General features: G+C 43.5%; 2 protein-coding genes across 3 annotated transcripts; both read left to right on the top strand.

The window, feature by feature from the left end:
- Nucleotides 1–1,914: 1,914 nt before the first annotated feature.
- Nucleotides 1,915–15,028, top strand: iqsec1b (IQ motif and Sec7 domain ArfGEF 1b; the record flags this gene model as incomplete). 2 transcript variants are annotated; one of them, XM_083668402.1, is made up of 12 exons in its annotated part: nt 1,915–3,173; nt 3,899–4,060; nt 5,016–5,138; nt 6,616–6,782; nt 7,207–7,346; nt 8,099–8,128; nt 8,440–8,565; nt 8,698–8,797; nt 9,071–9,232; nt 9,359–9,535; nt 11,184–11,233; nt 12,478–15,028. In XM_083668402.1, the coding sequence occupies 12 exons, from the start codon at nt 1,921–1,923 to the stop codon at nt 13,096–13,098; spliced, it is 3,111 nt and encodes a 1,036-aa protein (XP_083524528.1). In that variant the 3' UTR covers nt 13,099–15,028. The 2 variants fall into 2 exon arrangements, with proteins under 2 accessions (XP_083524528.1, XP_083524529.1); XM_083668403.1 differs by lacking the exon at nt 11,184–11,233 and having other exon boundaries at nt 1,921–3,173; nt 12,478–12,642.
- A 2,287-nt stretch (nt 15,029–17,315) lies between these two features.
- acad9 (acyl-CoA dehydrogenase family, member 9) lies at nt 17,316–24,250 on the top strand. The gene is made up of 18 exons (XM_083667516.1): nt 17,316–17,561; nt 17,742–17,835; nt 18,045–18,146; nt 18,261–18,367; nt 18,572–18,672; nt 18,859–18,937; nt 19,043–19,217; nt 19,328–19,401; nt 19,615–19,690; nt 19,795–19,865; nt 19,970–20,089; nt 20,227–20,355; nt 20,562–20,641; nt 20,732–20,858; nt 20,997–21,074; nt 21,795–21,923; nt 23,060–23,132; nt 23,405–24,250. The coding sequence occupies exons 1-18, from the start codon at nt 17,370–17,372 to the stop codon at nt 23,503–23,505; spliced, it is 1,908 nt and encodes a 635-aa protein (XP_083523642.1). The 5' UTR covers nt 17,316–17,369; the 3' UTR covers nt 23,506–24,250.
- The last annotated feature ends 193 nt before the right edge of the window (nt 24,251–24,443 follow it).

Raw genomic sequence — 24,443 nt, forward strand, 5'->3', positions numbered from 1 at the left:
AGCTCAGTGTACTTTGACCCTCTCCACCAATCACAGTGGCAGACAAGGCGTGGAGGAAGTGTTTTGCTTGGTGGTAAACACTCACCTGGTAGCCTGGTGCGGCTCGACTAGCCGGTCACTGCCACTAGGGAACACAGACCAATCAGCAGTACAGGACAAGGGGATGTACTGTATGTGGACAGGTAGCTTCTTCTGCTTGGTATTCAAGACATTGCTTAGCAGCCTATCACTGCTGTGTAATCAGTCCTAACACCTGATTTATGTGTGGTGGCATTGAGAGCCTGCTGGAGTAGATCTGACAATGATCATTAATTCTGTCATTTTAAGGGCCATTAAGATTCTTGTGTGAGTCTCCTTTACAGAATAATGCCAGTCAGACCTCCACTATTGTAAGCTCATTGTGTTGAGAGATTTATTTGTCAGATTTTCAAGAAAGGTTAGGGTTCACCAGACACAGTTTTCCATTGCTAATGTAGAGGCTCAAATTGCTCTTGAATCACTGCTCTCAGTTCAGTTTGACATGATATTTGTTTTCCTGGATTTATTTAATAGGAGGTGTTGTGTGTGCGTTGCTGGAGTCATGCAGACTGCAACTATAAATGTCCGCACTCACATTTATACCTCGTCAATGATGTCAAAGTTCATCTTCTGACATCTGTCATGTGCTTAGCTACGATCAATACTAAAACCACACAGGACTTTGAACGTTGTCTCAATTGCTTGCACATGTAAACATTTCCATCTGGCAGTGGTAACTAATGTTTGTTGACTGGAGCAAATCTTAAGCTTGAACGTACAGTATGAGTGCACAGTATGTGTGTGCTGTGTGATCTAACTCTGGCCCTGTCTCTGTTGTCATTGCAGTGTGGAAGGTGATGCTCCAGGCAGCGAGGTGGGCACCTCTCTGGAGAGCAGAGCTGGCTACAGCCGCGGCCCAGTGACCCACAGCTCAGGCATCAGCCCCGACCACTTTGACGGTCAGCTCTACGGCCACGTGGTGCTGCCGGGCCAACAGCGCCCACGCCGGCCTAAGCTCCAGCACTCCCAGTCCATCCTCCGCAAGCAGGCTGAGGAGGAGGCCATCAAACGCTCCCGCTCGCTCTCTGAGAGCTATGAGCTCTCCGCAGACCTCCAGGATAAGCAGGTAGGACACCTCTTCATCCCTTCGTCCGTCCGTTCATCAGTGTTCCATCAGCCAGCCCCAGTGTGGAGCTCCCTATGGGGACCATCCTAATGTTAGTCATAAAGGCTGCTCAGTTTTGGCCCTAGAGCTATTGGAACAGGGTATACATATTGTACACTGTATGAATCTAGGCCTCCTCATGAACTGCCTCCTGCTGGGACTTTGATTCTCTACAATGGTCCCGACTCCTTCAGGGGAAATGGAGACCACCAGCAGCCTGAACCCCCCTATGTGCAGTGAAATGTGATATATGTGGTGGCTGTAGGAGGATGTGGCTGGCTCAGTTTGTGAGCGCTGGGAGAGGGAGAATTCATGAGAATCCACTTTACTGGTGCTGACCTGACTATCACACTAGTTTGCTTAAAAGCCTCTTCAGTTGGACTTAATGCATGTTTATGAAAATACCTGAATATTTTACAGTATTGTTGATAACAAATTAAATGTGTTGAGCAGCCCTAATATCATGACATTGTTTTCCCATTTTCAGATTAAATTCTTATCTGCATTTTTTATTCTCTGCTATAAAATTGTCTGTAGCCTTGAATCCGTTCATGGACCTTTCTATATCCAGATATACGTAATGCCATGTTTCACATGGTGTCAATAGCTGCCTCATATCAGGGGACATTTGCCAGAATTGAGTTGCCACATCGGTATTCCTAATGACTGTTTGCATTTACACAAGCAGATATTAAAGACATTCTCATCACATCTGCTTTCTCTCCTCTCAGGTGGAGATGCTAGAGCGTAAATATGGGGGCCGTTTCATAACCCGACATGCAGCACGCACCATCCAGACAGCATTCCGCCAGTATCAGATGAACAAGAACTTTGAGCGGCTCCGGAGTTCTATGTCGGAAAACCGTATGTCCAGACGCATTGTCTTGTCCAATATGAGAATGCAGTTTTCCTTTGAAGGACCTGAAAAAGTCCACAGCTCCTACTTTGAGGGCAAACAGGTTTCCCTAACGGACGACGGCACAAAAATCGGTGCGCATGTGCAATCCGAGTGCGGGGACTTGGGCGTACCTGCTAACATGAAGTCACCCGCAGCACAGAATGACTTCACAGACGCTATAACAGAACTAGAGGATGCCTTCTCCAGACAGGTCAAGTCTTTGGCGGAGTCCATAGACGATGCCCTGAACTGTCGCAGCCTACATGGGGATGAGCCTGAGCCCACTAGGGGCCACCCAGACATGGAGAGAGAGGTGGCCTACCAGGTCAAACCCTCCCATGGCAGCTCTGACCACCGCAAGCTGGATGAGATGAGGGCCTCATACAGCGACGTCACCCTCTACATAGACGAGGAGGAACTGTCCCCTCCCATGCCCCTCTCCCAGTCCGTAGACCGGCCCTCCAGCACAGAGTCAGACATGCGGCTGCGCTCCCTCAACTCCTCCCAGGAGTACTGGTCCCTGGCTCACAAGGACGACAAGGGCGACACAGACACCAGCTGCCGCAGCACCCCGTCCCTGGAGTGTCAGGAGCAGAGGCTGAGGGTGGACCACCTCCCTCTGCTGACCATCGAGCCGCCCAGCGACAGCTCTGTGGAGCTGAGTGACCGTTCCGACAGGAGCTCGCTGAAGAGGCAGAACGCCTATGACCGTGGCATCGCCAGCCAGCAGGCCAGCCCCAAGCACATCACCCACGGCCTGCCGCCCCGGGGCCCGTCCAGAGACGAGGAGGGCACGCGCCACCGGCCACGCCAACTGGAGAGCCACCTGGCCATCAACGGCACCGCCAACCGCCAGAGCAAGTCTGAGTCAGACTTCTCTGATGGGGACAATGACAGCATCAACAGCACGTCCAACTCCAACGACACCATCAACTGTAGCTCTGAGTCCTCATCCAGGGACAGCCTGAGAGAGCAGACACTGAGCAAGCAGACGTACCACAAAGAGACACGCAACAGCTGGGACTCACCTGCCTTCAGCAACGACCTCATCCGCAAGAGGCACTACAGGATCGGCCTCAACCTCTTCAACAAGTACATACACACTCTCCACACACACCACTTACACACTCCCCCTCAGGCACAAAGAGCCAGACAGAGTGCTGTTATATGGCCTGGTTGTCCTTTTGAAGTACACTTGATATACTTGATGATAAACTGCAATCAGTGCTTGCAATCAGCGCAGTGTGAAAGACTGAGGGAGATTGAGGAACAAAATTGATGTTTCTCTAATGATTAGATGGGGTTTTACTCCAGAATATTGACATAATCAGGGGATTGTACAGATTAAAAGGTTGTATAAACAAGATCCTCCAACATTCAATTGAATATTGCTGAGGATATATTGATGTTGTTACACTTCAAACAAAATCATTTTAGGCACATGGTGGATTTTAAGCATTTTAATCTGCAATTATGATGATTAATGAGTGAGCATATTTAGGTCACACACACAAGCGTTTAAATATATTGGTGTTGTGTTATTTCCTTAGTCACATCTTGCAGTAGGATTGAACTGTGTGTGTATGTTTGTGTGATTTGATTAATTTTTGATGATTGTGGATGTGCTTTCATGTTGGATTGGACCATTAAGTTATTTTAATCATGAACAGCAGCAGCATAGCCCCCCCCCCCCCCCCAGCCCAAATCCTGTCGTTTTGCTGACACACATTCTGACAAGGGTAGCAGAGTAATCACTGATTGGGATAAATCACTTTCACTCTCCCTCCCTCCTTCCCCTACCCTCCTCTCCCCCTCAGGAAACCAGAGAAGGGCACCCAATATCTGATTGATCGAGGATTTGTTCCGGACACACCCGTAGGCGTGGCTCACTTCCTGCTACAGAGGAAGGGCCTGAGTCGGCAGATGATTGGAGAGTTCCTGGGGAACAGGCAGAAACAGTTCAACAGAGACGTCCTCGAGTGAGTTGGCATTAGTAGCAGCTAACTTCAGCACATTTCGCAAACAAATCACAAAACAGATCATATTTTGTTACACTGGAGTTTTGCCTAACAACCATTCTTCTGTTGAATTCATCATTCTATGGAAGTAAACAGCTTTTCATTTACATATGTTTCTGGAGACAATGCAAATAATGTGATGCCTATTCACAGAAGTGTATTTCTATGAAATATTCATCATGTTTGCTTCTGCTGCCACTCCACAATTACAATTCCATCAAATGTAGTATTTTCCATTGCCTCAGCAATGAATAATGACTCAATGATGAATAATGTCTACACAGGGAATATCCGCAAAACAATAAGACTATCTCTGGAACCAATCTGTACAGATGCCTACAGCGCTGAAACGATGATTGCCAGAGCTGGGACATTCATGCCCGTGCTCTTTGTACTCCATCTTCAGAGAGGAGAAATCTCTGAGTGCATTTGAAAGGTGGCTAGCCTAAGTAGCCTAGCTGGGGCCAGATCTTCATAGTCAGAGGTTTGGCTCTGCTTAGTTAAATAGCCTCCACTGTGCGGGTCCACAGGCTTGGCAAATGTGTCTGCAGCAGTGAGAATAGTTCCACTCAAGGCAAACTCAGACTAGCATATTATGATGACGAAAAGGCAAGGCATGTCCCATCTGTGTCAGTTTGACAGGAATTTTAAAGGGCTCTTTAAGTCGCATCTATAAATCTTGACATCTCAGATCTCATCTGCTCTGGAGAGTAGAATCACTATCCGCAAATGGAGCTCTGGAGCGCTCTGTAACCCACTTCTGTCTCTATTGATTGCAGATGGGATTTGTAGCCTTTGTAAATGTGCATACTGTTATCCTCAATTATAGGAAATATTTCTCCCGTGTGTGTGTGTGTGTGTGTGTGTGTGTGTGTGTGTGTGTGTGTGTGTGTGTGTGTGTGTGTGATCTCCACAGCTGTGTGGTGGATGAGATGGACTTCTCAGCCATGGAGCTGGACGAGGCCCTGCGGAAGTTCCAGGCCCACATAAGAGTCCAGGGAGAGGCCCAGAAGGTGGAGCGCCTCATAGAGGCCTATAGGTGAGAGACAACACACGACTCTACTCTACATTAGTGGTTGGAAATAGAGTAATAATAGGAAATAGACCTTTTATTGGACTAATATAAAATTATGAAATCTTCATGTCCATAGTGCTTTCCGGCTCTCAGCCAGCCACGGAGGCGTGTCTAGGCTAAGATTAGTTAACGTTAGTAAACACAAGTGAAAGATGTACTGTATGCGCTAGTGCGGTGTTAGGGATGTGAACAAACCAGGTAGTAGCTATTTCGGAAACGGTAAGCTCACTCCCCCCTGTAGCTCCTTGTAGTTTTCAAAACCATGTGATTACCCCCAAATATGTCACTCAGGGAAAAATCCTCAAACTAGCGATACCTAGCTTTTGATCTACAGAACACATTTGGAAACTGCGTTCACATGCCCACACATTTGTAAGGTCATCTGGACAGCGATTTTTAGGTCAAAAGTCTGTGAAGTCTGCCTTTAAGCCACTGTTTGTTTGGCCATCATTTAATTTCCCTCGCATAAAACCATAAAACATTCTCATGTCTGGAGGGAATGTACTTAGATCAGCACTCAGCAGCAAGGACTTATTTGCTTATATATGTAATACTATGAAAATGTATTCAGGTGCTGAATACTGAATACATGGCTCACAATGTATTCAAATACTGAAGACATTCATTTGTACACAGGAGCATGAATTAAAATACAGAAAATAATTGTTCAAAGAAGCATGGACACTATAAACAAATATTTTGCAACATATTTCGATAGGAAATATTCTCAGAGGCCTGCTTATCACTGGCAAATAAGCTTGTAAAATAGGGGTGAACCTGTGCATAATGTTCTATGAAGCATAACAAATTAACTGATTTCATGGCTGTAGTTCAAATTACACTGGACTGGAGTGAATGCTTGCACTAACTAGCGCAGACTAAGAGTCTTCTTTTGTTTTCTTTTGTTTTAGTAAACACAGTTGACATGCAACAGACACTACTTTGCCTAGACTTGAGCGTCCCACAAGATGTTTTATAGCTGTAGCTGATGCAATAGACATAACAACAAATAATCATCTGGAAGCCTGAAACCCATCCGAAGTATTGTCATGTGCTCGCTAGGTGGCAAGTTAGATTGCTCTCAAATGGACTGCCTAAGGGGCTAGCGATTAGTGTTTTCTAGACTTGTTCATCATTCTATTGGCTAGGGGATGACAAGTATCATCTTAATGAGCACAGACCAAACATTTTCACAATATCAATAATAGACACTCCTGCTTATAGGTGGAACCAATCATTCACAGAACAAAGAACTTTACTGATTTAGTTCTGCTTTGAAGAGACATGCCCTCACAGTGATATTGTGTGTATGATTGAAGGACTTGCCATCTGTCAATCTGTCACTGATATTACTGTGATTGCATGGATGTTTCTGTCAAAATGCTGTCATGGGTTCATTCTCTCCCTTTCTGTCCCCTGTCCTCTCCTCTCCTCTGCACAGCCAGCGCTACTGCATCTGTAACCCTGGGGTGGTGCGTCAGTTCAGGAACCCAGACACCATCTTCATCCTAGCCTTCGCCATCATCCTCCTCAACACAGACATGTACAGCCCCAACGTCAAACCAGAGAGAAAGATGAAGCTGGAGGACTTTGTTAAGAACCTTCGAGGTACAGTAAGCCTCAGTATCACAGCTCAGCTATGCCTTTCATAAGATGGATTCTCTTCCAGGCTGTTATTGTTACTGTTATTGTCCAAGGATAAACATAGTTATCTCAAATTAAATTTTGTGCATGCATTGTGCCTTGATTAATGGACATGTGAATATGGTATTTATATTTTGTCATGGCTAAGCATTACAAACAGCAAAAGCGGTAGCATTTAGCAGGGGTTCACAGCATGGCTAACTCATCTCTCTGGATATTGGAGCGGTGGTAATTAAAACTGAAAAAGCAGTGACCAGAGAAGAATTATTCTCCTAAGAAAACAGGAACTCTCTGTCTACACTGTGAACCATGTGTGAGTGTGTGCATGTATTAATGGACATGCATCCCTCTCTCTCTCTCTCTCTCTCTTTGTATCTCTTTCTCACAGGAGTGGATGATGGAGAGGACATCCCAAGAGAGATGCTGACTGGAATATATGAGCGGATCAGGAAGCGAGAGCTCAAGACCAATGAAGACCACGTCTCTCAAGTCCAGAAGGTGGAGAAGCTCATTGTGGGGAAGAAGCCGGTGAGTTTGACCCTGTGGTGCTGGTACCGTGACCACTTTCCTCCTCCCATCTAAGCCACTGAGTCCCGATTCTACCCAGAACACGCAGCAATGGGCCAAGCACCCAATCTTCCGTTGAGCTGTCAGACCTGAGAGGCCTTGCATTATTCATATCCAACATTCTCTAAATGAGAAAAAATCTGAGAGGTTTCTTTAACAGAACATGGTTTCCTTACCGCGTGACATATTCAATTGCTCACGGCTGGAGACCTTCATGCTGGCTGACTTTAATGTGTCGGAGGCCCTCAGAAGTCAGAGAGAAGGAGTTTGCTGACACTCCGTAATGATGAATGGGATTATCCTGTCCTGACTCAATCACCCAGGCGCCCAGAGATCAGTAGATTTTCTTTGAGGTGTTTACTCTCCCTCCATTTCCGTATTCATTACACTGACTTTGCTCTCCTAAGCCCAGAGATGAGTCAGCAGCAGCAGAGGAGGTGAGTTTAACAGCTCCATCCAGAGCAAGGTCGACAGTAAATGCTACAATCCTATATAAGTGGAAACACACAAACACTTTGAAAGAAATTGATACATCTGAAGTACTGTGGAATCTCACAGTGAAGGACACATTTTGTGTTTATTTCTTAAGGTTTTGGAGTCAGGAGAGAACTTTTTAGTGTCTATCTGCCCCTAGAATCATATCCACACTAACCATAGTTGTGACCCCTCATGCACATTGTGCTAATCTTTCTGTCTCTATCACCGCCTTTCAGATCGGCTCTCTCCACCATGGCCTGGGATGTGTAAGTATCAGCCCTATGTTCTCCAGAAACTGACAAAATACTCATCAATATGCAGTGAAAACAATTATAATCAAATGCATGTAGGCGGTCTTAACTCATCTAGTGTGTCACTTCTAACTTCTAAGATATAAAGGTATGTTCAAGTTTGTAAAGGAATATCAGACATATGTCATACAAATTTTATTTCGAAGTTGAACATACCCCTCGGTTTCTCCAAAGCCCTCAGATATTTCCACCTGAGGCAAGAAGAATCAGAGATGGTTTCCCAGTTCTTTGATTGAGAGACTACTTCTCTGTGTTTGTGCCTGCAGGTGCTGTCTTTACCCCACCGGAGACTGGTGTGTTACTGCAGACTGTTTGAAGTACCAGACCCCAACAAACCTCAGAAACTTGGTCTGCACCAGAGGGAGATATTCCTCTTCAATGACCTGCTGGTGGTATGTGGAACTTGGCTCTCCCTTTAGCTTCTCTCAAATCAGCCAGGAAAATGTACTGATTAAGAATATTAGATTGTTATATTAGATCTGAGATGTGAACATCAAACACTTGGGTCTTTTTTTCTTGTACAGATCACCAAGATTTTCCAGAAGAAGAAGAACTCTGTGACGTACAGCTTCAGGCAGTCTTTCTCTCTGTACGGGATGCAGACGATCCTCTTTGAGAATCAGTGTAAGTGCTGCTAAGATGTCTCAGTATCTCTTCAACATCTTTAACACATTTGTGTTGAACAGGTCGGTGACCTCATCACTGTGTGAACCTCTTTAAATTATTACAGAACCTGCTAGTTAACACCATGGTTTGCATTATAACAATCCCAATTAGAAACAGTGTTATAGTCATTTACTTTCCCTTATTGAAGAGCACTAATAATTAAAGTGTTTTACTGGCTTTCCAAAGTCTGAAATCTATCATGTTAAACGGTCTGCTGATGTCATCTTACAGATTATCCCAATGGAGTCCGGCTGACATCAGCCATCCCTGGAGCAGACATCAAAGTCCTCATCAATTTCAATGCTCCTAACCCACAAGACCGAAAGAAATTCACTGATGACCTCCGGGAGTCCATCGCAGAAGTCCAGGAAATGGAAAAGTACCGGATAGAGAGTGAGCAGACTATCTGTATCTTGTTAGATTGGTCTATATGGTTTAATTAATAGAGACGGGATTCACATGCTTAATCACCAGAGTGTGTTCAGTGGCCTGATCCTCGCCTGTCTGTTCCCTGTGTAGCGGAGCTGGAGAAACAGAAGGGCGTAGTTCGGCCTAGCCTGTCCCAGAGCTCGGGCCTGAAGAAGGAGGCTGGCAACGGCAACCTGAGCCGCGCCAGCCTGGACGACAGCTATGCCATGGGAGAGGGCCTGAAGAGGAGCGCGCTCAGTAGCTCCCTGCGCGACCTCTCGGATGCAGGTGAGATCAAAGGTCGCTGGTCTAATCTAGAGCCCTGTGACTTCAAATAGAACGCCTTAGGCATCATCCCCTCTGTAGTTCAAGTACCTTGTAGATCTGAGCTGGGTGCTGGCATTATACTCTCTTCATTTAGATGATGACTCTGTTAGGCATGCAGGTGTGAACTGAGAGAAAGCCAGGTTCCCCATGTGCTGTTCTGTTCTTTTTTGGCTTGTAGCCACTGCAGGTGACCAGCCAAGTGAGAAGCCTGTCACTCTGTTACCACAACTTCAGCAATACAGGGATCATGAATCTAAGTGGAATATGGTGACTAAGTATTTGGAACACAGAGAGGGATTAATGTGTTTACTAATGTGCCTTGGTGTCATTTACTAGGCCGTATTGACTAATAACAGTGGTTCTACCAGTGTGGGAGGAGACAGTATTATGTAGGTCGTTGTGATCGATTGCAGTGTCTTTTAGTGAGGGGGATTAATGTTCTATTGTTGATCCAAGCAGAGCCTATAGATTTACTTCGCCTGTCGAGCCACTGCTCAAGGTTCATCCTATATAGCAGGGCTTTTATCACATCAGATCTGATGAATGAAATTCAATGAAGCTTCTTACCCTACTTTGTCTACTCATTCTGTCCAAATCAAAACAAAGTTTTTGACCTCAGTCCCATCAACATTCATTTGATCTCTCTTTGTTCTTCATTTAATTTTCCACTGACATTTTCGATTTCTTAACTTTTACCATCTTTTAAATGACATCTCAGCACAAGTGATTAGGTGGCAGTGTATCACTCTCTGTCAATGGTTTGATAAAACATAATGGTTAACTTGCATAAATATTTTCGGTAACACTTTATATGCAGTTGACGCGTTACTCATAGTCTGTTGATAATTTGTAGAGCACCTCTAGTTGGGCTATCCAATATAGCAGTCCTTTGGTTAAGCCATTCGGTGGCACTGACACTTCCAGTGATTTGACTTGATAAAATCGTTTAAACCATCATGCACTTTGAGACTGGTATCATTTCTCAGCAGATACCTTAACTTGTTCTTCTGACTTAACACTTTGCTCCACTCCCATGTTATTGATATTCTTGATTTTGGTCTTGGTGAACATTCTCACATGGGTAAAGGGTTTTTTGTGTGTTTTTATCAATGTTATTTTATCAGTACACTCAACCATATTTTTTTTTATTTGGCTCTGAGTGTACCTTCTCGAACATTCCATTTTGATTTGCCATTGTTGGTGCAGTGAGAAGGTGCCATGTGTGAGTCTTGTGTGATGATTTGCTTTGGCATTAGATTCACATATTCTCTCCAAAGATGCCAAACCTCTCTTCATGGAAAACCGAAGGTGTCTTGCCAGTAATGATTCATGTTGTTCCATAGAGATGTAGCCTACAGTAGTAGTCTCCCCTTTGACCTAGAGTAGCGGTGTACCAGATGGAGCTAGTAGGATTGGCCTACTCTTTCCCTCACCCACTAGTCCCTGTCTACTCTATTTCTCCCCTGCCCCCCTCCATGGGACTGGTCTTAGCTGGCTGTGTGTAGACATGATCCCATAGTGCAATGTAGGCAGGAGGGATATATACACCTCTATATATCACCCAGGTGTGTCGTCCTCTCTAATCTGTCGTATTGCATGTCCTGGGCAGGCAAGCGTGGGCGCCGCAGCAGTGCAGGATCACTAGACAGCAATATCGAAGTAAGTAGGAAGCAACTGATGTCTAGCTGCTCTATGTTGTTGTGCACTTTGAAACGCAATTCTTCTTTCTTTTCTTTTCTTTCTCTCTTTCTTTTTTTTTGTTTTGTTCTCACACTCTGTTTTTGCTTCGTTAGTTTCTTTGTTTCTGGTGTTGTTTTATGAGCAACCTGTTTTTGGTCAGTGTGCATGCATGGGCTGCCTGTCGTTACCTGAAGGGGAAGGGTCCCTATGGCTGATGTTACCCTGGTTAACCCTCTCATGTGAATGGTACCAGCATGATGTGACTAATACACCTAACTCATACTGTATGACAGTTACTCTGGGCTGATGAGTGATATAAAATGCTTTTGTTTTTGTGGTTGTTCCCCTTATTTGGTGGTTTTATTTTCTCTCTGCTCTTCATTCACACGACAAGTGACCGTTGTCATGCTGTCTTAGTCCCAGCTATGTAATAATGCAGTTCAAAGTGATCAAGCCTGAAACACGAATTCGTCCCCAACCCTTTTCCTTCTCCTTCTGCTCCCCTACCCATCACCTGACTAACTCCTTATCCATCGGGGTACAGAGAAAGAAAACAAAATCCTGCAAGTCAGGAAGAATCAGGAATAAGAATGTGGAATTCATGAGATTTCATTCATCAATATGCAACATGGAGATCAGATAATGTTGTCCTTTTGAATTATTTTTTCTCTGTTAGAAGTTTCCTGAAAATGCCAATTAATGCACAATGAGCTATTCCCCTACAGATTGAGCCTGTTATGACATGAAATTAAATGTACGTAGATGATTACTGACAAGCATATTCCAACTCAAGCTGAAACACTGCATCCTATAATCTTGCTGTATGTCAACTGTGAATAGTTGCTTGTTCCAGCTTCTGCATGTTATGCATGGCTATCAAGGATTGGCTTCATTTATTTGAACTGGTGGTTTTGACTATTTCCTTTCTGGGCACCACAATATTGTTGTTTAAGTGTATGGAATTCATGTCTCATTCAACATTCATGTCAATACTGTATTTCTTTGCCACAGTTTCTGAAGTTAGAGACAGCTGTGTTTACAGGACCTGGGGGAAGTTGTATGTTCATGAAGCTGTCTCAGGTTCAGGTTTCAGGTACAACTGTGTTACGCTCGAGAGGGATGGAACACACAGTTCCCCTGAGCGTGTGTGTGCATAGTGTGTAACGCTCAGCCTAGACTGAAGGCTAGTCTACCATGTGATCTCACTCTCCTTTCCTCCACAGGGGTCCATCATTAGCAGTCCTCACATGCGCCGGAGAGCCACCTCCTCCCGTGACTGCCCGTCCCGCAGCAGCCACGCCTCCTCCATGCCCAACTCCTCCTCACTCCTGGGATCGATCTTTGGCACCAAAAGGGGAAAGTCCCCCAGCCCATCCTCACAGCCCCAGCAGCACCCCACCCTGATCTCTCACACCCCGCACCCCTCCAACCTGCACCACACGGCCCGGGTCGAGACAGAGACCCAGGCCCAGATGCACCCCCACCACGGTCAGTACTGCCAGGTCCAGCAGAACCCCCCACCCTACCACCACCACCACCACTACCACCCCCCCGCCCACGTGCAGCACCCACCCCACCAGTACCACCCTCCCTCCTCCTCCTCCTCCTCCCACGCTCAGCAGGCCCTGTACCCCCCTCACTCCACCCACCCCCCTCACCCCACTCACCCTCCTCACCCCCCTCACCCCCCCCACACACCACACAGCCACGGGGGCCACCCTCCGCACTCCCAGCATCCATCTCACGCCCAGCATGCCCCTCACCACCACGGCCCACCGCCAGCGCCCTCCCCCGCCCCCAGCAGCACCAAGCCCAAACACAGTGGCATCAGCACGGTGGTGTGAGGCCAGGGCCAGGCTGGGTGCTGACCCACACACCGCTCCTCTAGTGACAGTGAGAGTGACAGTTGATGGCAGCTGGGAAGGTGCTCCGGCTCCCCCAGCAGGTGTGGGGACGTCCTTGGCTGCTGACAATGAAATGGTTGGGTACCAAGAACAAAAGGCATCTTGAATGAACTCTCTAATTATATTCAGAGCCTCTGGGTTGAGAAGAGAGGGTCACACTGAGCGTCACTGGTCTCCTCCGCCAGGGTATCAGACTGGTCATGTGACTGGCCGCCTCCTCATCCTGCATATACAACTGTGATGTGTAGAACTCATTGCAGGGGCAGTAGATTCCAAACAAACATAAATATGTTTTCCTCTAGGTTGCTCCTGTAGTAACACATGTCTGTCTTCTCCTTAAAAAGCAAAAGACAGCAGCAAAGCAAGAGCATGCACAAAGACCATGGCTACTGTTTTCCATAATTAATACTGGGCATCTTAAAAGCATTATCAAATACCTTGCTTACTAGTGTTTGCAGTAGCATTATGTTTCTCAACAGTAATGTCTATAATGGTAGAATAATTTTCCTTAGTACACGGGTGGCATGACTGAAATAACATCAGAGTCACTTATTAGAAAAACAGTCCGTCACAGACGTAGTTGTTCCAGTATTTAATGTAGCTCTAGGTCACAGTTCACTGTGATATCTGTTAGCAGTCAGTCAAATGTGCCAATTATTGAAGCATTTACTAATTTAGTCACAAGATTTGCTTTGTGTATATCGTGCTTATAGTATTTTGTAAAATAATGATAATATAATCAACAGTTTATTATTATTGTTTTAGAAAAAAGGCATCCACTAAAATTCAGTATTATACTCTTACGTAGGTGACAGTTTCACGATTATAAAACCAATCAAAGTTTTTATTAGTTAGGTAATTCACTGACCTGGAATATATCTGGTTGCCTTTGGATTGGAGTGGAGATTCTACAAAGCCAGTGCAGAGTTCTGTGCCCGTTTGCAACTGTTTCATTCACTGCACTTCAAACCGGACCTGTTCAGCATGGAGCCCTCTGCGACTTGGGGAAGAGAAGGGAGCACAGCCACACTCTGGAGCACGCATGGATTCACCTGGGCCTCTACTCTGTCCTGGTTGCTTGTCTACCATTGTTTTATTTTTTTAAACTATTTTTTAGAGATGAATAAAACAATATGAAATACTCCCATACATTATATTGTAACATGGTTGAGCTGGTATTATTCTGCAGGATATTATTGGGGAAAAAATGTTTTTGGTTTTTGCACAAGGGTATTCTTGTTTGGTTTGAAGTAGTGGAGGTGGGTGGGTGGCAAGCAGGCTGCAGCAGGAAAAAAAGCAGCATGACTGTCAAAATGTCTCACAAGAAGTTGAGTTGCCTGAGTGTGCCCTGTCTCTCTATGATTTCATTGTGTGTCTGATTACCAATGGGTTTGTTGTGTCGTGTTGTTTACTCTGGCTTGATGTAGACCCAAATGCTTCTCTTGCTCTGGTCATACTGGGAGCTACAGGGACACCACCACACAATCAATAGCTTTCATTTGGTAGTGGTGACAGCACACTCCAGCTTCACTCGTCACAATGGCATATGTTATATTGGACAGAGACCATTTTGACATTCTATGAGGTGACGGATTGATGTACAATGTCTGTGGTGTTGCATGAAGATAGGGTGGGGAGGTTGAGGTGTCTTTAAACAGTTAAAATGGTTGTGTTATGGTGCTGGGCTGAAGGGATAGACACAGCACTTGTTTTACTTAGCTATGTATGAGTGGCTGATATTAGTCTTGAATGCCATCTGTATTGAGAGCCATATCAGTAGCTAAGACTAAGAGATGGATTATTTTTTTTTGTACTCATTGTTTGTGCAATATGTATGTACTATTTTTGTAAAAAGAACAATTGCAATCAAGTGGTTGTTCTTCTCTTTTCTTTCATGATTGTGTTAGTTGTGTCCATTTTCCTATGTTTGTCATTTCCCCCAATCTCTCAGTGACTAAGCATCCCCAGGGTTTCAGAGGTACCTCCTACAGAGATGAGGGAATATCCAAGAAAATAATCTTGCATGTAACATTACATTATTTGAGGCTATATTTTCTAACTATTGTGTATTCCCAAACTATATCAGTGTTACAGTTGACAATTGTTGAAATGTAATGGTAACATATCTAAAGTACGTAGACTTCTGTACCACTAACTAAGGTCTGTTATCATATACGTATGCTGTTCCAGGAAATAATCAGTGACTTCTCTTGGTACAGATACAAATAACTCAACATCTAGTTCAGCTTGAAATGTGTATCTCTTCACAAACGTATACCATCTAAGTCAGCAGGCGTTGTATTGAGCTACAATCAAAGGATTTTTGCCAACACATATTGTGTTATCAGTAGATACAACATGACAGAAGATGTACAGTACCATCTTTGTCTTCATAAGTAGCATTCTTCACAAAACACTCATAGCTACTGTACTGTATCTGCAATGATATACAATCTATTATTGTCATTAATCCTTAGCCTTGGTCTGTGACTTGCACATTTGTAAAGTAGTGTAGGGACCGCCATATGGTCCACCTTGTTGCTGGTATCAGATGAAATCTCCATGCCACATTATTGTGATGATTTTCAGTGGACTTGGTAGCTTCAAACAGGGTACACCTCCAAATGGAATTCAGAAATGCTTAAACATAGTTCTTATTCCATAATGTATCTATCAGACAAAAGTGTCTTTCATTTTCCCTCAGCTGTTTTGGCATAATGATCAACCTGATCAGAATTCACAGACTAAGTTGCTTCATTGGATGCCATTGATGCCTATTGTTTCTTATTTAATGGTGGGCTTTTGTAAACTTGCAATGTAGGTTTTCTTTTACTTTGGTTTTTGTTTGTTTGTTTACAGTAGGTGATGATGGCTTGCTTTTGTTAATTTCAAGCTGTGTCACTCAACTCCAGCATGCATTTTAGCTCTATACCCATTGTAAAAAATTAAAAAAAATCATCGCATTGCAATATGCAGTTAGGTGTATATAACAAACAAATATGAGAACATATCGAATGGAAGACAAAAGGGAAGAGGTAAGGGTGGGAGCAGATTAAAGGGGGTGGGACTGACAAAAACAGGATATGAAAAATTGTATATAGTCTGTAAATTATTAGTACTCAATGACTGCAGTTACATTGAAGGTGCATTCCTACTACCCACTCCAAGAGATACATAATCATTGCTTCATGCCTCCAATTGTATTGAATTGTCATAGGATTTAGATCACAAAAGCAGACTGTTACATAATTATCACTGCTTCTCATTCTTGTCCTGAGACACCTGTTCTCTCATACTCACAGGCCATTTTATAATTCAAAGGGAAGAGAGGAGTGCTTTCATTTTAATATGCATTCTGTTTCTAAGTAGATGATGAGACCCTATTGATGTAAAACTATTACTGTGACCATGTTGAGAACTCAAAATAAAACAATATACTGTTAAATTATACAATGTGTCTTTCTGTGTTGAAATAACTTCTACTGTCTTCTTTTGCTGTATGTACGTGTGTGTGTGTGGGGGGGGGAACAAATTCATCAAATTAATGATAATTTAGTGTAGCAAATTTAGTGTGCAAAGGTAAAGTGTTGATCAGTTTGATCGGCCTTACTCCTATTTTCTGTGACTAACCCTGAGACAGATGGCGTGAGTGACAATGTGCCCTGCTGGGCTGTCTGGACCTTGAGTTTTGGTGCTAAATATATCTCAGCTTAGAGGGGCATGTTCTCATTGGCAGCAATAAACTGCCGCATCATTGTAGGAGTACAGGGCGAACGGGAGAGGCAATGCATATGGAGGGTTATATCACGAGACCGCCCTTTTTAGAACACCTGGAAAAAACAATAAACTGTTGTCTTTTTCTCTCTCACTCTGATATGTGTATGTCTGTTTTTCCTGTCGTAATTTCTCTCGTTCCTAATCAATCACATTAATTAATGTTTGATGTTTTGGTAGCTTTTCAAATCTCATTTTCCACATCAGTTTACATACTTTTAAATTATGAGTTCGGTTCAGTATTTGTTACTCTTGTTTTTGATGGAATATTGCCATCCAGTGGTATGAAAGAGAGTTGCATAGGCTGGATCGTTAGCTAATGTTCTACTACGTCATCAATATGCGACAGAATAGGGTGAAAGGTATCCTCGCAGCAACATCTACATATTTTCGGCAGCTACAGGAGGGGGGACGAGGTGACATTCTATGTCAGGACAATGAATATGAATAGGCTTGTTGTTTTATCCAAATCGGTCAGATATGGAAAGAGATTACTTGCACTTAACCTAAGACAAACTGGGATTCGTGGGATAGAAGTCACTTTTCAAGTGCAACCCCATCAAACCTTCAAAACACATGCTAGGAATCTTGCCTACGCCAAAGATTTATTCCTCGGCAAATTAAACAAAGTAAGTGACGATTTTAATCTTGTTTAATCTTTGTTTTTCATTTTAATGAATTAGTGTATTGTCATACAATGAATGCAGTTATCACGTAAGAACTTACTCTGCCTATTGTCAGTTACGTGCATATTGTCACCGTTGCTAACGGTAGCATAGTAGCTAGCAAATAATCTCTGTATCTTTCAGTCAGAGGTGTTCCCTTATCCCGAAATTGGAAAAGAAGAGTTGGAGGAGATAAATCAGTTTGTTGCACCGGTAGAGAGGTTCTTCACTGAGGATGGTAAGATAAGGGAAAATACACTAATAGTTACACAGCTCAGCTGATTTGGTAGGAACAAGATGAATAGATCGACGCGTTGTTGTCATCATACGTCGACCATGTTTATTATCTATGCATACCTCTAACTACTGTTAGATACCTCCGCTAAACCTATGTCATGTCCTGTTGTAAACGTGTCGACCTAGTTTTGTCCTGACCTTTCATTTCAGTTGACTCAGCGAGGATTGATCACGAAGCCAAAATCCCTCCAGAGACCTTGAATGGGTTGAAAGAGCTTGGGCTCTTCGGAATCCAGGTGCCTGAGGAATATGGTAAGTAACAACCTAAACATTTGGATATGCAGCGTGTGACTTGTCTTGTCTCTGACTTGTGCAATTCAATGAAAATAACTTAACTTCTTCAGCTCATGGAAACTTTGTTCCTAGGGGGGCTTGGACTGTCCAACACCATGTATGCAAGGTTGGGAGAGATTATCTCTTTGGATGGGTCCATTGCTGTAACATTGGCAGCCCATCAAGCCATTGGTCTGAAGGTAAAGCTGAACAGATATGGATTCATGAGTTATTTGGCACAGTGTTTGAATAAACTGTACTATGATGAGTGAAAAGCACTGCATGAATGATATCTGTTGTCATTGTTACAACTAGCCTACAGTTGTGTGGCATTATTACCTGGAAGTTAGCAGGTTGTTGTGACCCTGTAATATGAGGGGAAAATTCTCCAATTGGTTTGTTAGGGGATCCTAATTGCGGGGAGTGATGAACAGAAGGCCAAGTATCTACCCAAACTGGCAACAGGCGAGCATGTAGCAGCCTTCTGTCTGACTGAGCCAGGAAGGTAGGGCCTCACCTGGAATCTCACTATTCTGCATTTCAACCTATATGACATTCATTGTATAAATGTGCCATAAGTGTCATAATGGAAGAACATTACATTAGAGTATTGTTTCTTTGTTTGATAACTTTTAATGTTTGTTTTTTTCTCACTGAATCTTATTGTGCTTTCCAAATCTGTGTTCTTCAGTGGAAGTGACGCTGCCTCAATTCAAACCCGTGCCACTCTGTCTGAGGATGGGAAACAGTATCTGCTCACTGGATCCAAGGTGAGAGAAATTGGGTTAAATAGAGGGAGTGGCTGTGCTCCCTGTTCATCATTCAATGATACATGGATGGATTTGTATGATGAAACAGTCTTATCTGATTTTCAGATTTGGATTTCCAATGGGGGAATGGCAGATATCCTCACTGTGTTTGCACGGACTGAGGTGGTTGACAAAGATGGGGTGAAGAAAGATAAGATTTCAGCGTTTATTGTAGAGAGGGCTTTCGGTGGGATCACCAGTGGCAAGCCTGAGGACAAACTGGGCATCCGAGGATCCAACAGTAAGAGCACGCCTGGGCCATACAATTTCCAGTCTCCCCAGTTAGTAAGGGTCAACCCCTATTGCCTGTGATTGTGTAGTGCTCTTTTTAATTATTTCTCTGTCTTCAAGCGTGTGAGGTGTCCTTTGATAGCTGCCCAGTACCAGTGGAAAATGTTATAGGAGAAGTTGGAGGTGGATTTAAGGTAATATAATATTCCTGTAAGAGTTCCAGTAATCAGTCGTTGTTCCCCACTGCCTCCCCACCCTCTGGAAGTGATGTTACTTTTTCACCTTTTGTGAGCATTCACATTGTATTCTTGGATATGTAGTATTTGACTGCATTGATTTTATTCATGGTTTTTAAAACAATTTTTTAAATACATTTTTCAACTTCATTCTCTGTCTGTATTGAACAGGTTGCGATGAACATCCTGAATTCCGGAAGGTTCAGTATGGGCAGTGCTGGGGCTGGAATGATCAAGAAACTCATAAGTAAGAGAATGACTTTTCTTAAGATGATGATTGGATGATATCGTCTGCTGCATATAAACAAGGATGGCTTTCCCTTGGTGATGTATTTCTAACTCAACCCACAGCGCTGACAGCAGAGTACGCAGGAAGTAGGAAGCAGTTCAACAAGAGCCTGAGTGAATTTGGAATGATTCAGGTACGGATGATTTTCCTGTCGAATCCTATCGAAATTCTCTGTATTCTGAATACGTCTATTTGAAACAATTTCTCCACCTTTTCTCCCCCTGTTTGCCGTTGTAGGAGAAGTTTGCAGTGATGGCTAAGAATGCCTTTGTGATGGAGAGCATGGCCTACCTGACAGCAGGGATGATGGACAGACCTGGGGTTCCAGACTGTTCTCTAGAGGCTGCTATGGTGAAGGTGAGGTGACAGCCACAAAACTAAGCCCCACTTGTGTTGTGGGATGAATGTGATGAACGTCTAATATAACCTAGAGTACTATCACAAAAGGTGTGATAGACGTGTTTTCTCTCTCATCTAACCCTCTCTGTGTGCAGGTGTTCAGTTCAGAGGGGGGCTGGATATGCTGCAGTGAGGCCCTCCAGGTACTAGGGGGGCTTGGATACACCAAGAACTACCCCTACGAGCGCTACCTCAGGGACTGCCGCATCCTGCTGATTTTTGAGGTAATTAAGTAGATGGTTAAGATTGGAAGATACGTTGACAAACTATAATGTAGATGTCCACCAGAGGGCATATGTCCACCTTGAAAGAACGCTGACAGACCGGTTACAGTACTATGATAAACTGTTCAGGCTTGAATGTATGCTAAGAAATTGTCAGATGATGAGACAAATGGGTCTTCATTTGATGCTTTGTTCCTTCTCTTCAGGGAACCAATGAAATCCTCAGGATGTACGTTGCTCTGACGGGAATGCAGTATGCTGGCAAAATCTTGACAGGGAAAATAAAGTAAGTGCAGTGTGTTTTGAAATGTGTGAGAACGTCCAGAGGTAAACCATCTCAGCCTGCCATTCAAATCTCTCTCTGCTCTGCCCCCAGGGAGATGAAGAAGGGAAACGTGGGTGTGGCTCTGGGGATGCTGGGGAAGATGCTGCGTGACTCAATGGGTGGGAAAGTAGACCTGGGCCTGACCGGCACTGACGGCGTGGTGCACCCAAGCCTGGCGGTACGGTCTCATCTTTATTAATGTTGCTTTTCTTTATCAGTCAACTGCATCTCATCACATACCTTTCACAATGAATGAATTGCAGTGGCATAATCTGCATGTTTATGATTGCCTGTCTGTCCCCTACTCTCTCCACAGGACAGTGCACAGAAGCTGGAGCAGAACGTTGTCCATTTTGGCTCCACAGTTGAGAACTTGCTTTACAGATATGGGAAGGTAAATTCTAGCATTTTTGTTCTTGTTTCCTTAGCCCTGGGTTAGTTAGTATTCAATGGTGGGGTTGAAGAACTGGTATGTTCGCTGTACTTAAAAATAAACACATCAATCTCAATTCCCACTTGAATGATTGGAATTCCATGGGGCACATATGCCATTTGTTAAACATGGCTTAATGTATAGCTTGTTTCTATAGTTACTGCAATGTTAATTAGTATGGGCCTGTTTAGTACAGTTGGGACCTATTCTCAACTCCCTCTCTTCCTGTTGGGCTGAGGTAATGTTCATCTGCTAGACAGCTGGCCCTAGGTAGCCTTTTTCCCTTAAATGAGCTTCTATGGGGCCATGCTATTGCAATCAGCCCTCCGCCGGAGCAACCATAAACCACTTGGAAACACTTCAGATTTCTGAATCCTGTTTTCCTCTGTGACTTAACCACATTTCCATATCGATTTCATGTGAAGCATTGTCTTTTTGGAAAGCTTTAATCAGAATAAATCCTCGGCTCATAGTGTTAATCAAATGGATAGACATCTAGACATGAAAGGATATGTTTACCGGTACTCACAGTTTAATCATGCATGAGAGGGTTTCACCCGTCATGAAGATTTATTTGACTAATAGGAATTAGCAATGTTTGAAGTGATTTATGACTGTGATCAAATCTCGTATTGGTCATAAATGGTGTGTAAAGAGTGCTGTCATTGTGTCTGTTCCCAGACAATCGTTGATGAGCAGCTGATCCTGAAGAGAGTGGCAGATGTGCTCATCAACATGTACGCCATGACGGCCGTCCTGTCCCGTGCCAGCCGTTCCATCAGCATCGGCCTGAGAAACCACGATCACGAAGTACAGTAACGCTACACTGCGCACCTTACTGATTCACCTTGTACTTAGAATGGCCGCCTCTATGCTTTAATATCATAAAGCAAGGGATCTGATCTACTGCCACTTAGTCCTGCTAGACATCTACAGTATACCAGGACACATACGCTGTAGTAACATCCTCGGAAAAATTTAATAATTTCCACTTAAATGGAGCCACTTCCATTGTGTTCACATTAATTTTGGTAACATGACTTGTTACTCTCTGGCAGCTGAAGGAACACAAAACCCCTAAAGGCAGGATACGTGCCGGCATGCGATGAGAACATGAGGAAATGTAACTGGATGGGCACAGACTCAAACTGGATGACCAGCAGTCGTGTTCTGCTTTCTATTGTGGAAATAGTTGTATTTTTCCAAGGATGTGAGATGGCAGGAAATTGTTTTAGAGAAATGTCAGGGCGTGTCATGCAAACATTCTTGATTTATTTATTGTATTGTATTTTGCCCAGTGGAGTTGTCATGTGCACTTGCTTATTGTACACTGCTGATTTCACTCTGTGACTACTTATATTTCACATACCTTTAATGATAACACTTTACAATAAGGTACCGTTTGTAAAGGGTTTATAAATGGTTCATAACAAGTTAATAAATCATTTATAACTTATGTATTATTCAATTATAAACCATTTACAAACATTTAGAGTTTAGATTGTTTGATGCTCACTTGGCGCTTGGAATCAGGAGCCAGTTATAAATGCACTACTATAACCATTACTAACTGGCTCCTGATTGCAAGCATCAAGTGAATTATGAACAATCTAAACAATTGTTAACTGTTTGTAATAGAATAATAAACAGGTTATAAATCATCTATTAACTGATTATAAACCATCTACAAACCCTTTACAAAGGGTAACTTAATGTCAAGTGTTCAATGACTGAATCAAAGTCGAATCTAACATATTGTTTACATATGTACTTCTACTCATGTTTTATGTTTCAATTCATCTTGAAGTTTATTGGGTATTGCTGTTGCTATATTGTTTTTGAGTAGTTCTTAAAAAAGAAATCTCTTGGAATTGTTTTGCATTTCTCATACATACAGTACCCAGCTTCATGAAATAAGAGAAAGGGTGTGTTCTCCAATTTTCCAGGTGCTGCTTACAAACACATTCTGCTTGGAAGCTTATTTCAAAAACAATTACTTGATGACTCAGCTACAAAAAAGTAAGTACAACACAGAACGGTAATTGGGAACAGCCCAGTGCATTTTTATTGCCTTTCAGTACAAAAGACTTGCATGTGTTGCAGAATTTCCCCTTGACCTCCCCAACCACCAGTCAATCCCCTAGGTTGCGTGTGATTTCCACATTGTACAACTCTTTTTAATTACTGAAATTTCGTACACTTTTTTTCAGGGTTACAGAGGGAAAATTATCTGTAGTTTTAATTTGATACATGAATTCAGCTTGTCTGTAATGAGGGTCTATTCATTCCAGATTCTCCAGAGAACAATGATGCCAACATCAAGAAGATCGCCAATGACGTCCTTGCGAACAGGGCATATATCTGCTCTCATCCTCTCGACAGAACATTCTGAGCCGTCCCCTGTGGCGGAGGGAGCCAGTCAGTCTCCTGGGTTCTGATTGGGCGGTGTGTGGACCCCTCAGTCTTGCACTCCGAAGTTCCATCCATGACAGTTTGCCTCTACTTTTGTGCACTAATTTTTCAGTTCTAAAGCACCACTGATTTGATGTTAATTTAATTATGTACATACCATTTATTACATCAATGATTAACAGAAATATGAAGAGATTATTTTATTGACGGTACTTCAAAGGTTGTAATTAACAGAGGTTGTAGGATATAGGGCTATCTCTTCCATTCAATTTATGGATTTAATTTAAGTGTTATCCAAAGTGCTTCTAATCCATAGCCCTGTAGTGTGATTGCACACAAGCCTTGACTTCAGTATGATATGAATAGGGAAAGCTTTATTTCTCAGTGGACATGCAGGGTGACATCTTTGTAGGTTTTGGTCTCAACAATGTTCCTTGCTGGCTGTTGTTGGACAGACCTAGCACGTGTCCTGTCGCTGGCGGAAGGTTTCTGAAAAACTTGCACACATCTCTCCTCCTCCGCCAGGGGCACGGCTGCCCGCTTGTGCTGGAACGAGTGCTGCCTCCAGAGTTCCCTGCAGCAAATAACACATATATAATATTATACATAAAATAATATTAGATTATAATCCATATGACTGTTTTTCCAGTTCTGTAGTGTCTGCTTTTCTTTCTTCTAGTGTCTGTTCTGAACTTGTCTTTTGGAAAATAAAGGTTATAAGCCAACTCACATGAAGTGGAACTTGTGGTATTGGGAGTCGTGTCGGGGTATAGTGTTGTGGTCCCAGCTAAGGCTGTGGTTTTGGAATGGTCCTGGAGCAAAAGAAATGCTGGACTCTCTCTCCATCTTGTTTGGGCCTGAGACCTGCGGCCGCTGCACCACAGACAGCACGGGTATTGGCTGAGATGCAACAAAACA

This window comes from Argentina silus (assembly GCF_951799395.1).
Source record: "Argentina silus genome assembly, chromosome: 4".
NCBI lineage: Eukaryota > Metazoa > Chordata > Actinopteri > Argentiniformes > Argentinidae > Argentina > Argentina silus.

Excerpts from the sequence above, each read along its gene's own strand:
- acad9 (XM_083667516.1), top strand. The coding sequence starts at position 17,370 with ATGAATATGAATAGGCTTGTTGTTTTATCCAAATCGGTCAGATATGGA. Across the intron at positions 18,938-19,042 it reads ATCTGCTCACTGGATCCAAG|ATTTGGATTTCCAATGGGGG; the intron begins GTGAGAGAAATT and ends TCTGATTTTCAG. Across the intron at positions 20,642-20,731 it reads ATCTTGACAGGGAAAATAAA|GGAGATGAAGAAGGGAAACG; the intron begins GTAAGTGCAGTG and ends CTCTGCCCCCAG.